Here is a 14512-nt window from a genome sequence, read left to right as displayed (position 1 = left end):
CCCAGCACTGAGCTGTGGAGCAGAGGAACTGTGTTTTCTGGATTACATTTAAGATAAGCTGGGGGTCTGAGGACGAGACTAAACGCAATCAAAGTCTAGCAATGCTCCAAAGTCTAGGAGAAACCCTTACCTGGATAGAAGAAGTGAACATTCACACACACTATGTCTAATTGAAAATATTAAAATATTAACTGTATTTAGATCTGATTGGTTATCTGTTGTATGACAAATATTTAGTTTTGGAAAAAGGCCTCTTTTACATGAAACTTATGTGAAAAGCCTCTTGGTGCTATCTAAATCTAACTATGTCCTTTAATCTGGCACAGAACCAAATCCCAGTTCTTTATAGTACTACACTGTCTTACCAAACTATTTTTAATGACTGTACAGAATGATATTCTCTGACCTCTGATCCTGTAAAGAGTGATATCTGTTAAAGAGCTGAAAAGCTCCACCTGCTGCTGTACCTGAAAAGGGCAAAAGGCATCAGTCGGAGGAGTGTATCCGGGGTCAGCTTGGCGATGCAGCGGTAGATGATGTGCTCTGTGGAGAGAAAGAGGAGTGAAAACAGAACTCCTGTTCAACTGACCCTTATCTATGAAATGTGCTTATATTCTGTATAAAACTTCCCATACCAGATTGTGATTGGTGGAAAAGTGAAAGCCAATCAAAATAATCTACCAACAGGGTCAAAAGGTGGACGCTGACATCTTTGGAGTGATTCAAAACCTTATCAACCTGCACACACACACGCGCCATTTAGTTTTGTGTTTAAACCATGACTACTAGAAAGCCTTGTACTTTATCTGCATGAAATGTAAACTTTACATATGATTGTGATTTTTTACATTTGATTTTAGGAAAACTTTAGGTTACTCAAGTGTCTCACGATGGGATACGCACCTTCCGCTTATGCCACAGAAACTCTGCCCATCTGGGCGGAGGGAGGGAACGGGGAATCCTCGAATTAGTCATCGTCATCAATTCAGATCTATCGTCCATATCATCCTCATTCCTCTTCTGCTTTTAGCAGAGTAGGAAGGGGGGCGAGGGTAATGGGCGGAGTCTCATCACCTGATACGAGCGGGTCCCCGCCCGACAGGCTGACTTGGGCGTCAGTCTGCGGCGTAGGCTTTTGACAGTGAACCGCGAGCAGTTATCGTAAAATCCAGCGCTTCCTGAGCATGTCATTTAGCTTAGGTGGCCTGTAGAGCAGAATGTGTAGAAGAAGGCAGAAGGGGCGTATCCCATAGTAAGACACCGAAACGAATGCTTGAAAGAAAACCTTCAATCTCGCTTACAGTAGTTACAACCCTTGTATTATCAAGCTAATCAGCTAATCAAGTGTTTATTTAAGCCTTTCTGGCTCCTACAAGGCACTGTCTGATCTGTTCAGTAAGAAAAGCAAACCTGAACACTGCTGTGTTTTGATTTAGTCTGAGACACACTCTGATAGAACTGCTGTTTGTAAACAATGTGAGGGAATACCTGGGGTTTCAGGTGCGCTGAGAGGAAGTCTGTTAAATAGAAGAACAGCAGGTAAACCAGCACCTGCACACACACACACACACACACACACACACACTTCTGAGACCCCTTCAAGACAAGAATTATTGCAGATTCTATATCATGCATCTATAAGTAGGATACTGATATTTCCATCATATGAACAGAGCATTAACAGGTGTGTGTGCAAGAATAGCTTTAGCAGCTGTGTGCTAGTGTGTGTAGTGTTTGCAGGGAAAGCAGGTGGCACCTCTCGGTTGTGGTCAGATAGTGGAAGGTTTGCTGTAATATGCTTAGTGTCACCACCCTGCTTTTGGAACGTAGTGTATAAACACACAGCCAGGAGCGGAGCAGGAGCCGAGGGAACAGCTAACAGACCGTCTGCAGACCTGCAACACATGATATTCTACATGAGTTCTACTATATCATTTCAAAGCGCTATAATACTTCTAAAACTAGACTGTAGTACAATACAGGAGCTACAATGTAGGTAAATTGACCCTATAATGGGCAATCTTGTACAATCCACGCAATCATTCTGATACACTGCGATACTCTACAGGAAGTGAAGGGTGTGCTCTATAATGCTTTACAATGCTCATTTGATTTTCACACTAACTCTGCGAGTAATACTCTACCGAAGAGTAGAGGGCACATAGAGTGTGTTTGTGTGTGTTTTACCCATTGGCCCATTCATGGCAGGTGTTCAGTAGGTGTAGCAGTGCAGGCTCCTCTCCCCCAACCATTCTCCCCCACAAAGAGCAAATCACAGGAGAGATACACCTCCACCAGCGCTACACACACACACACACACACTTAAATGTTTAACGCAACATAAAAAGGAGTATACACGTTTGTGTGTGTGTGTGTGTGTGTGTGTGCGTGCGCATGTGTTACCCCAGCAGACAGCAGTAGGAGGGGACACTGCATGCTGATCTGAGACAGAGCCAAGTTCACAGCTTCAGCAGGAGATTCACACCTCACACTCGCACTGAACACAGCCTGAAACACACAGACACACGTTTGAAACAAACATGACAAATATAAATAGAAGAGATTTTATCGCAATGTCTCAATACTAAGTCTCAGATACTGATCCAATTTGATCTGACCTGTTAGAGCAAAAATAAAATCACTGTTTTTCATAACAGTGTATATAAGGAAACACTGTGGACTAATTTCATTTACGGCTCTGGAAAAATTAAGAGACCACTTCAAAATAATCAGTTTCTCTGATTTAGCTATCTATAGGTTTATAGGTATATGTTTATAACATACTGACAACATTCCTCCCAAATTCCAAAAAAAATATTGTAATTGGAAAATTAAATGGTCAAATTTAAATTAAATTAAATTAACAAAAAAGATGCAGAGCTTTCAAACCTCATATAATGCAAAGAAAACACATTCATATTGATTCAGAAACAACAATATTAAAGTTTCATGTAAGGAGGAGTTCAAATTCAATAATTGGTAGAATAACTAAGGTTTTTAATCACAGCTTCCAAGTGTCCCAGCCAGTCTTTCATACTGCTTTTGGGTGACCTTATTTCACTCCTGGCAAAAAAATTCAAGCAGATTAGCTTTGTTTGATGGCTTGTGATCATCTATCTTCCTCTTGACAACATTCCATAGTTTTTTAATGGGGTTTAGTGCTGGAGATTTTGATCTTGATCGGTCTTGAATTGATTGATGAATTTGCAAGAAAAACCATCTGCTGCTGAACATCACCAAAACCAAGGAGATGTGCATAGACTTCAAAAGATCCAGGCCCTCTGCTCAGCAGCTTATCTCCATCGAGGGGGTCGATGTGGAAGTGGTCAGGTCCTACAGATACCTTGGTGTGCACCTGGAGGAAAGGCTGGACTGATCAGTGAACACTGACTCCCCCTACAGGAAGACACAGAGCAGACTGTACTTCCTCAGGACGCTCCGGTCCTTCAGGATCTGCCAGAAACTCCTGCTGATGTTCTACCAGTCTGTGGTAGCCAGCGTCCTCTTTTACGCTGTAGTGTGTTGGGGAGGCAGCATCAGCAAGAGGGATGCTGGACGACTGGACAGGCTGGTGAGGAAAGCTGGTTCTGTGCTGGGATTAGAGCTGGAGTTCTTAACACCACTGGCAGAGAGAAGAGCCCTCAGCAAGCTGCTGAACATCATGGACAATGTTCACCATCCTCTGCACACCATCACCAGGCAGAGGAGCTCATTTAGTGGCAGACTGCTGTCCCAGTCCTGCTTCACCCACAGACTCCGAAAGTCTTTACTTTATAACACTCCAGTTCAGACTTCCAGCTCTGACCTGGTTAGAGATTTATCATGCATTCTTTATTCCAGCACCCTACATTGATTTTATCTCCCCTCAGTATATATTAATATTTTAATTGACACCACTAATACACATATTATTGCATTTTACATTTCTTACATTCATTCTTTTATTTAAATTTAAATATTCGCGATAATAATTTACGTCTGAAGAAAAACAAATGCGATTAATCGCAGTTAATCACAGAATTTTGTTTTTTTGTTTTAATCGCTTGACACCACTAGTTATGATATAAAGAATAAAGCTACTGTCTCTTGTCAGGTTTGAACGCTAAGGGACTTACTGTGAGGAAGTGAGCCGTGAGGGAACAGGTCAGAACACCAGCTGGAGAGCAAACCCTCCTCTAATCAACAACAAAACAAACAACAAACTGTAAATTACCATAATGAAGCCTGAGGGTGTGACAGCCATACAGGTACACAGGAAAGTGTGTGTGTGTTTATTGATAACCTGATGAGTGTTAATGTTCTCCATTAGAGCATGACAGTCCAGTACACTCCTCCCCCCAATAAACTGCACTCCTACCAGCACTACAGCCGGGACCGCCAACAACACACTGAAAAAAAACATGACAAAAAATGCATCTTCTTTTACCTGTGTTTACACAGAACAATACAAACAGCAACTTGCAGGTATGTGAGTTCATGTTATAGGTGTGTATAACTGTTGTAGGCATGAGTGTTTACCTGTTGTTATGTGCATACCTGTTTTAGGAGCATACAAGTGTACCTGCTGCAGGTGAGTGTATATATATATTACAGGTTTGTGCGTGTGTGTGTGTGTGTGTGTGTGTGTTGCAGATGTGCCTGTGTACCTGTTACAGGCGTGCATTGATCTCTGTAACTGCAGGTCTCTGTTCAAGCTTTCAGGGTCTGATGAGTCTGAGGGGTCAGTGCAGGTGCGGTTTATTATCTCCCAGAGGAAATGTCCCTCTTCTCTCACCGTTCTGTTTCCTAGCCTAGAACACTGCAGCTCCCACAGTAGCTCCTGCACACACACACACACACACACACACACACACACACACACACACACACACACACACACACACACACAGACACACACACACACAGACACACACACACACAGACACACACACAGACACACACACACAGACACACACACACAGACACACACACACAGACACACACACACACACACAGACACACACACACACACAGACACACACACACACACAGACACACACACACACACAGACACACACACACACACACACACACACAGACACACACACACACACAGAGACACACACAGACACACACACACAGACACACACAGACACACACACACAGACACACACAGACACACACACAGACACACACAAACAGACACACACACACAGACACACACACAGACACACACACAGACACACACAGACACACACACACACACAGACACAGACACACACACAAACAGACACACACACACAGACACACACACACACACACACAGACACACACAGACACAGACACACACAGACACAGACACACACACAAACAGACACACACACACAGACACACACACACAGACACACACACACAGACACACACAGACACACACACAGACACAGACACAGACACAGACACACACACAGACACACACAGACACAGACACACACAGACACACACACACAGACACACAGACACAGACACACAGACACACACACAGACACACACACAGACACACACACACACAGACACAGACACACAGACACAGACACCATTTTGCAGGTCTTTATTATACTCCCTCATTTAATACTTTAGCGGTAGTGGAAAAATAAACCCTTGGAATTAATAGCTGGTTAACTCCCTCCCCCTGGCAGCAAGAACACCAACCAGACACTTACGGTAGCTATGGGTCAGACCTGCACATCATTCAGGAGGAATTTCAGCCCATTCTTCCTGCAGAACTGCTTTAGCTCTGTCATATTTCTCGTACTCTTCAAGTGTACATCTCTCTCCAAGTCAATCCATAGCATCTTAGGTCTGGGCTCTGACGTGGCCCCTCCAAAAGGCAGATTTTGTTTTACTGTTTTGGGTCATTACATCATTCAACTTCTACAGAGTTTCAGATGATGTATAGTAGGGCTGCACAATAGTGGCTTGCAAAAGTATTCATTTGAGCATCCCAAGCAGCACTGTTTAATTAATCATCCAAAAATAGAAAAAGTATTTTACACCCGCAAAATCATGGCCATTCACCAAAACTGACAGATCGGAGAAGGAGAGCACTGGTCAGAGAAGCAACCAAGAGGCCCATGGTCACTCTGGAGGAGCTGCAAAAATCCACAACTCAGGTGGGAGAATCTGTATACAGGACAACTATCTTAAGTCATGCGCTCCACAAATATGTCCTTTATAGAAGTGTGTCAAGAAGAAATCCATTATTAAAAGAAACATATGAATTGCTGTTTGCAGTTGCAGAAGGAAGGTGCTGTGGTCAGATGAGACCAATGTTTAACTTTCTGGCCTAAATGAAAAAGCACTATATGGGGAGGAAAAGTAACACTGCTTATCACCCTGAACACACCAGCCCCACTGTGAAACGTGGTGGTGACAGCATCATGCTGTAGAGATGCTTTTCTTTGGCAGGAACAGAAAAGCTGGTCAGAGTTAATGGGAAGTTGGTTGGAGCTTAATACAGGGCATTCCTGAAAGAAAACCTGTTGAAGGCAACAAAAGACTTGAGACTAGGAAGGAGATTCCCCTTCCAGCAAGACAATGACCCTAAACATACAGCCAGAGCTACAGAAGAATCATGCAGCGCTAATGTACAGACACCCTCACATTATCCTGTAGAATTAGTTTGATACCCTTGAGGGCCCATATCATGATGTTCCTCCAACCAGACATTGCCATAGACTTCCTGGTTGTTTAAGGTTTTACAGAGAGTAGACACGTGGACACAGACGTTAGCATGCACTAATGATGCCTTTAAATCTTTAACTGTCTCTCAGGATTGTTTCATTACCTCATTGTTGGGTCACCGTTGTGCTCATGGGGTCATTTTGACTGGGTGCCCACTTCTTAGCAGAATATTTATAGTCCCAGTTTTTCTTCATTTGTAGATTGTTTGCCTTACCTGGTAAATTTCTAGAACCTTTGAAAGCACTTTGTAACCCTTTCCAGCTTTATGTTAATCAACAATTTTGGATCAAATATCTTCAAAAATCTCTTTTTGGTGCAACGTGGCTCACATCCACATATCCGTCTTGTGTAAAGCAGACTCAAAAAAAGGGGTTTTTATCAGTCACTTTTAGCTCTAGTCTACTCTTCTTAACTGACAAAACTCCAGGTATATTAAGACCTGACTCTAATTAGCTTTATTTAGGTCATTCACACAATGGATCGTATTCTTTTTTCACTAGCACTATGAGGTTTTATGGTTGTTCCTAAGGAACACAGGAACACATTTATTTTTAACATTATATTTGCAGATTCCCCATGACTGAAAAAAACATGTATGTCTTGACATGACATTAGAGAGGGGTGTGGAGATGGGTTGTGATGGTGTTAGGGTTACCTGCAGTCTGGAGAGGATGTCTGTACAGCAGCTGTCTATGTGAGGGGGGGCACGGGGAAACTGCACCGGCAGGATGCTGATAACAGAAAAAACACATTAACCACAGTAATACACCCTCGCACAAAAACACACAGCTTCAGGAGCTGTACTTAAGTCATTTTAGGACAAATTATTAAAATTTTCAATAAACAGATTTAAGACCTTTTTCCTACCAAAACCCTATTAATGCCAGGTGGTCATTAGGTTGTTGCTAGGTAGTTCTAATGCTGTTCCAAGCAACTGCTATGCTGGTGCTAAGTTATGGTATCCCAAGTGGTTGCAATAGAGTTGCGAGGTGACTGCTTAGCTATTCCAGGTGATCACTGTGCTGCAACAGTTTTGTGCTGTGCAGTTTTCAGGAATTTGAGATGGTTGCTGTAGTGTGTGTTTAATTGAACAAATGAGTTAATGATAACAAACACAGTCAAAGGACACCCTTTTATTTCAGAATTGAAATTAATCGAAAGGGAAAATTATATATATAAATATCACAGCAAGTAATTGGTGGTGGGGGGGGATATTTTTAGCCTATGTTCGAGACATGGTGGCCCTCTTGAAGGCCACCATATATTATTTCTCGAATAAAAGGGTGTGCTGCAACTTCTGACTCACACTGTACACACAAACGAATATTTTTATCACTTAAATTATACGTTTTTCCCCCCAAAGATGTCACTGCCTCTTTCAGAAGGTTATGCAGCATTATTGTGTAGCCAATGCATTGTATTCAAGGAATGCACAAAAACCCAGCTCTGATACGTCAGCTAGCAGATGCCTGGGCTGACCAACATCACGCTAGTGGTCATATGGGGAGAGAGCGCCATCTACTGCCCAGAGAGAACAAGGCCAATTGTGCTCTGAGGCTCCGGCTGCTGATAACAAGCAGTATGACCTGGGATTTGATTCAGTGATCCGATTAGTCACTCAGAGTGAATATTTCACAAATAATTAGACAAATCATGTAACCTTGTTTAGCATGTTACATCCAATAATTTTGATTTACACTTTAGGGGATCCTAGGAGCAAATTAGCTTGTCTTGGACCCCCAGAACCTGCCGCTGTCCACCTCTTGACATTGTAGGATCTGACTGTCATGCTGTGCAGTGCGAGCTCACACTGACCCTGTATCCAGCAGAGCAGTGACGATGCCTCTGCATGCAGTTTCCAAGTCTCCTCCACAGCCTCCAGAGCTCACACATCGTGGGAGAAACCACTGCTGACACACCCAGCGCTCATATACCTGCCTAAAATACATGTATGCAAATGCAAATGTACAGTGTATTTCATAAATAGTATTTATCTATGTTTTTTTTATTTACTTACTTGTTTGTGTGTGTGTGTTTGTTTGTTTGCGTATGTACCTCTCTGTATCAGTAAGAGCGTCCACACTGCGCTGCACTCGGAGCTCAGCCCTCAACCATTGTGAAAAGGACAGCTGGACACACAGGCACCACATCAATATATCAATTTTATCTTCACTAAGCCTGTCAAGAAAACTGTTTACACATATATGTTATTATACATGTTTTTAAATAAAGTCCAACTGAGTCCTCTGAGTTTGTGTCAGGTACAGTAAACAATTAAATGACTGATATATTTTCAAGCATGAGTGACGTCTGTTTATTGCTTGATTTAACAGTGTGAAAGACAACAGCAGCAGTAAAACTATTGTTTGCGTGTGCGTGTGTTAAAGTGGAACGTACTATTGTGTAGCACCAGGGTGTGACTGATTGCATTAATGCAATAATGTACATGAGCCAAAGAAAGAGACTGTTTCACCAACGCATAAGTGTTTCTGAATGTGAAGAGTGAGGAAGCTTCACAATTAAAAGTGGAATGGTATATTTTGAGGTGCTGTGAGTGAATCTTACCTGGTATTTCAGATGGTTCTGCAGCTTCCGGACAGTGTTGTGCGCCCACAGCGCTCTGGCTGAGCTTCTCACACACACACTGGGGTCAACAATATTTGACCAAGTGGACACATACTCCATTTCATTTTCTTCCTCGCTGCACACATCTGCATTTACCTCTGCTAACACACATGGCCGCATGTCTGGCATGAGCCTGGGCATGAGGAACAGCAGCTACACGTACAAACACAAAAGCACACAAACACACATAAATGTCTCTTAAAAGTAATTGACAGATTTTCCATAGTTAAAATGATTCCAGTAGAATATGCATCTGGTGTATCTTCTTGTGTCCCTGTAGCGGAACCAGATGACTGGGGGGCTAAATTCGGCAACAGCAGCGGACCAGTGCAACCCTGGCTCTGCAATTCCGTCCACATCAGCCAATAGTGCCGGTACGTTAACTGATATGACGTTTTGGCACTTTTACTAAAACTGGTGGAAAGGCGAGCCGGTTCACTGAAAAGCAACGCGGTTCTTATATGTCCGAACGGAACTGCTTCAAGAACCAGAGTTCTTGTCTGTAGCTCATCGCAGAGTCTTTCAGGAGCCCAGGAGGGGGACCTTTCCTCAAGGCTGAGTGGTGTGGAGTGTGCTTGAGCTGCTACTGCTACTTGGGCGGGGGATTCCCTGGAGTAACCGCAGCACTGCATGCTTGCAACCTTAGGCTTAGCTTCCTCAGTCTAAATCTTTAGCTGAAACTTGGCTTGGATGGCTTTGAGTGACAGACCTGTCACGGAGACAAAAAAGTTTTGAATACAACAGCTGATGCCTTTCCTCTGCCAAGCAACAGTGGAGGGAAGCACTGCTGGCCCTGCCACACCTCAATTGTGAGACAGAGCTAGGTAAGCTGCCCCTGACCCTTCTAGCTTGAGAAAGTGCATATAACCAGGCACTGTGGTGCAAGTTCAGAGCGGTTTAGCCCATGCGACGTCAGCTCAGTGATGAAGCCTGGGAAAAGTGGAAGACGGTGCTTCAACACTTGTAGACCTGGGGGAAGGAAAAATCACGTCCAGCTTTTGCGCCACACAACGGTACAGGGACAGGAAAGAGGTGTCAGCCAAGTCCTGTTTAATTTCCACAGCCATCAAGGCTGGAAGATTCAGCAGCTCCCCCTGCTTGTTCTCAGAGAAATTAAGCTCATCTGCACTGAGACTGAATGGCTCGTCGCCCTCGAGCTCAGCTGCAGGCTTGGACGATTATCTGGCAGACTGGACAAACCTCATGTTGATCCTTCTCATGAATGGGAAATCCACATGCTTAAGAACAAAGAGAGGTGTTTTTGTTGTCAGTCTGATAGACAGCCTGCAATCTCATTTCAGGCAGCCATTAGCTAGGCTAAACAGTCTTGCCCTGAGATTTGCCAGAGCACAATTTTTGGGCACCCTTCAAACAACACTAATGGAACAGTAAAGTTATTTGAAGGTTCTTGGACTAGCAGAGAAGGCGTAAGGTGCTCTTAGCAAGGAGAAACGCATAAGAACTGAGGAGTGATGCAATGCTGGTGACGGGTGCTTCAGTCAAGCAAGGCCATAATATACCATGCATTGTGTGTTGTACCAAGTGAATCGACTGATGTGGAATCTTCCCAACAATGGTACAGATATTTCTACAGATTCCTTTGTTTCTATATGTTAACCATGTGTGTCTTCATGGTAGAGGTGTGTGTGTGTGTGTGTGTGTGTGTGTGTGTGTGTGCATGATGACTTAGGTGTGTGTACATGTCCTTTATAGAATATTTTTAATACACTGCCCAGCCCTATGTTGAGAGTTGAAAATAGGGCTGGGAGGTTAATCGAATTAATAATTAATTGATTTAAAGTTTTAAATAATTTTAAATGTGGCACTGTTTTTCATGCTACACAATTTTTCTTAACTGAAATACAAAAAGGCTATGTTTACACTGTGTTTAATAAATAAATAAATAAAAATAGTTTGGGCATAACTTTAAACGGTGCTTAAAAAAAATAGCAATCAAGAATTGCTCATATATTCAAAAATATCAAGATTATTTTTTCCCCACATTCTCCAGCCCTAGTGGAAACCAGACTATTTTTCTGCTGTAATTCTGAGTTGCTGAAATTAAGCATCATATTTGCAAAACTTAAGAAAGTACTGGTCCATACCTGCCTATAGAGATTGGGGGGGATGAAGTGTGAGAGATCTTCAGTGTGAAAGCAGGACCTACACACAGCATAGCACACAGCAGCCACACACAACCTGAAACACACAAAATGTATTGGTTTCCACAAAGAGCAGAGCAGATTGTAAATATACAGGTTATATACAGTACATGATTTCTATCTGTATGCTAGGCTAACACGGCTAACAAACACCAAGATCCTCTCTGTAAACATGCCCCCAATATCTTATTTATTCATATAAAAGCTACATTAATACATTTCAGAAGAAAAGAAACTGTGTGTTGAGGTGCGTTGGTGAGGTGTGTGTGTGTGTTTGTGTGTGTGTGTGTGTGTGTGTGTGTGTGTGCAGGTGTTTGTGTTACCGGAGAGAGAAGTTCATGTGGTGTTTGGTGGAGATGGGCAGGGTAGTGCTCAGAGCCTCGGCTGGAGAGAAAGAGGAGGAGTGTGTGGAGCTCAGTCTGACTGGAGAACACACACTTCTACACGCATGCAGCTCCACCAGGAGCACAGCCAGACCCAGAACATGAGAACCAGCCAAAGATGGACCCTACAAATACATGCACACACCCTCAAACTTTACAGGGATTTTTACATGCTTTTATAGTCAGAATATTAAGTAATATATAAACATCCATATTAAAGCCTTTTTATATAGGGGACTATTTTGCATATAGTCCTATTATCAGCACTTCTCAGTCATCTGCCTTCATCTCCCGGTGTGGCGGTCAACCCAAGAATGTTATTAAGCTAATTGATTGTTAGGAAAACCTTTTTAAGTTTTGTTGTAAAAAAGCTGAATAACATTATAACTTATAAGGGAACATAGAAGGGAGCACAGCATTCTGGGTTAGTTCAGGAACAGTGCTTTTCAACATGTGGGCATCTCAGGGGGCGGCAGAGGTACTGCAAGGGGGGGCTGTACAACAAACTTATTATTATTTTTTTTGCAAAATAAAAATGATAAATATATAAATAGTTCAGCAAATGTGATTTAGGATGTGAAGTTAATTAATAAAATGATAAGCTGATTGGTTTGGCACAGCAATAAATCCACAGAGCATAAAGCAGCATAAATCAAAATGAAGAAAATACAGCAGTGAGTACCGAGCACTATAGGAGATTTTCTATCTGAGCTAGACCTGAATTCCCACCGCTTTCAAAAAATGGTCTATAATGTAGTCATATGTTTTTAAAGCTATTTATTGTTGAATATAAAGCTTAATAATGACAATACAGCAAAAGTAACAAATCAAATCCTGATCTTTCTGATGCTGCACAGGTTTGAATGGTAATATAATCAATATAATGGTATTATAATTACACAGTGCTGGCCTGCAAAGTGCGCACACGCAAGCTCCACTTTTCTCCACACGAGAGATCCACTAGTCTGCAGCCTGAATGAAAAGCTCCGCACATCGCTCAAATCAGGGTGTGTGAACTCCTGCAGTGCTAAGACCCCCAATCATAATATGTCCCACATACTAAACACATGATGGTGTAATGACGAATAGTTAATAGATACCTGAGAGTGCAGTAGTTGGAACAGTCGATGCAGCAGCGCTGAGTAAAGCTGAGTGTGCCCTACCAACACCTTCACAAACTGGCCTGCCCACTGAACATGTCTATACATACACACACACAAACACACACACCAAATCACTCATCCAGGAAATACTGTATAAGGTATGAGGGATTATTTGTTTTATAGAGATTTTTGGTCATAGTGCCACTTTAAAGAGGGTCTACCTGTTGGGTGGGCTGACTCTACACGCCTCCAGAACACACTGACAAAAACTCTGCAGAATAAGATTCACCACCTGAAACACATCAAACACACATCACAACAGTCCTAACAGTGACCTGAACAAACACCTTCCTGCAACACTGGAGGAGGAGGAGGAGGAGGAAGAGGCACCTACTATAGGGTTACTAGTGCCACACCCTAATCCAGTAACAAACAGGATTTATATAACGTATTTAATCTCTGGGCATCAATCTAAAAATGATTATTAAACAAAAAAAATAGTGTTCTTACCGCAGCAGTGGTGTGTGATGGAGGAGGCTGGTCCAAGGCCAGTGTCACAACAGTGTCTGCGCTTGAACTATCCGGCCCCTCAGCCCACACACTGCTGAGAGTGTAAGAAACGAGGGCCAACTGAGCTCGAATATCTGCATTAACATCAGAGAGATAATGAGAAGTTTAGCCCCACCCACTCAGCCTTAATGTGCTCAGGATGTATGTACATGTGCGTACCTCCTTCACTAGCTGCTGCAGACAGCAATCGCCTCAGCTCCAGTAACTGAGTCTGAACGGTCAGCAGGGGATTTTCCTTCTGGTCAAGGGAGCTACAAACACCTGAACCCCCCCCCCCACACACACACACACACACACACACATATATATATTACCAGGAAAAATAGAGCTTCACAGCAGACTTTGATTATATGTGTGTGTGTTTCAGTGTTAGATCTCACCATGTATGTGTGTGTGCTTCTGTCTTAGACATGACTCTATGTATGACGAGTACAGAGCCACTGGTATCTTCTCTGCTCTGAAGACACACAAACACACACAAACTTTATAGAATTTAGGAAAAGTGAGCAATAATTATTTAAACAAAATTGGGCAGATGCATAAATTTGGGCACCCCAACAGAAAAATTATATATTTTTATAACATTGTACTTGTTCCTCTGTTTTATCAGTCCTCAGTACTTTATTCCAAAATGAAGCTGGCTTGTCCAAATGTGCTATAGCATACCTCAAGCGACTCTGTTTGTGGCGCAGAAAAGGCTTTTTCTGCATTACTCTCCCATACAGCCTCTCCTTGTGTAAAGGACACTGAATAGTTGAATGATGCACAGTGACTCCATCTGCAGCAGGATGATGATGTAGGTCTTTAGAACTGGAGTGTGGGTTAACTATGACTGTTCTCATCATCCTTCTCCTCTTCTTATCTGAGATTTTTTTTGCCTGGCACTTCACATCCTAACTAGAACTGTGCCTGTGTTCTTTCATTTTCTTCTTCAGAGAAGATTGGCACC

At 42.6% G+C, this 14512-nt stretch overlaps 1 protein-coding gene and 1 long non-coding RNA gene across 9 annotated transcripts in view; one reads left to right on the top strand and one right to left on the bottom strand.

The window, feature by feature from the left end:
- Nucleotides 1–14512, top strand: part of LOC125804701 (uncharacterized) — a 338968-nt gene that overhangs the window by 293345 nt on the left and 31111 nt on the right. The gene's annotated exons all lie outside the window — the stretch shown is intronic.
- LOC103043385 (FA complementation group A) overlaps nt 1–14512 on the bottom strand; it is a 42206-nt gene that overhangs the window by 12149 nt on the left and 15545 nt on the right. For 3 of the 8 annotated variants that reach the window (XR_007440845.1, XM_049483855.1, XM_049483856.1), the window contains exons 20-39: nt 13944–14020; nt 13723–13824; nt 13504–13637; nt 13215–13285; nt 12991–13090; nt 11831–12015; nt 11451–11544; nt 9286–9498; nt 8776–8849; nt 8536–8658; nt 7376–7451; nt 4647–4819; nt 4283–4388; nt 4116–4175; nt 2404–2508; nt 2188–2300; nt 1757–1895; nt 1489–1551; nt 636–738; nt 468–543 (exon numbers count right to left, since the gene is read on the bottom strand). Coding sequence is in view for 5 of the 8 variants with exons in the window: in XM_049483855.1 (XP_049339812.1) it covers nt 468–543; nt 636–738; nt 1489–1551; nt 1757–1895; nt 2188–2300; nt 2404–2508; nt 4116–4175; nt 4283–4388; nt 4647–4819; nt 7376–7451; nt 8536–8658; nt 8776–8849; nt 9286–9498; nt 11451–11544; nt 11831–12015; nt 12991–13090; nt 13215–13285; nt 13504–13637; nt 13723–13824; nt 13944–14020 (2187 nt within the window). In the remaining 3 variants the exon portion in view is untranslated. Of the gene's footprint in view, nt 1–467; nt 544–635; nt 739–903; nt 1206–1488; nt 1552–1756; nt 1896–2187; nt 2301–2403; nt 2509–4115; nt 4203–4282; nt 4389–4646; nt 4820–7375; nt 7452–8535; nt 8659–8775; nt 8850–9285; nt 9499–11450; nt 11545–11830; nt 12016–12990; nt 13091–13214; nt 13286–13503; nt 13638–13722; nt 13825–13943; nt 14021–14512 lie in introns of those variants that run through there. The other 5 variants (XM_049483858.1, XM_049483857.1, XR_007440846.1 and 2 more) reach the window with 4 other exon arrangements.

This window comes from Astyanax mexicanus, chromosome 10, assembly GCF_023375975.1.
Source record: "Astyanax mexicanus isolate ESR-SI-001 chromosome 10, AstMex3_surface, whole genome shotgun sequence".
In the NCBI taxonomy this organism is placed as follows: domain Eukaryota; kingdom Metazoa; phylum Chordata; class Actinopteri; order Characiformes; family Acestrorhamphidae; genus Astyanax; species Astyanax mexicanus.
The sequence above is the reverse complement of the archived record's forward strand: the minus strand, read 5'-3'. Positions and strand labels throughout refer to the sequence as shown.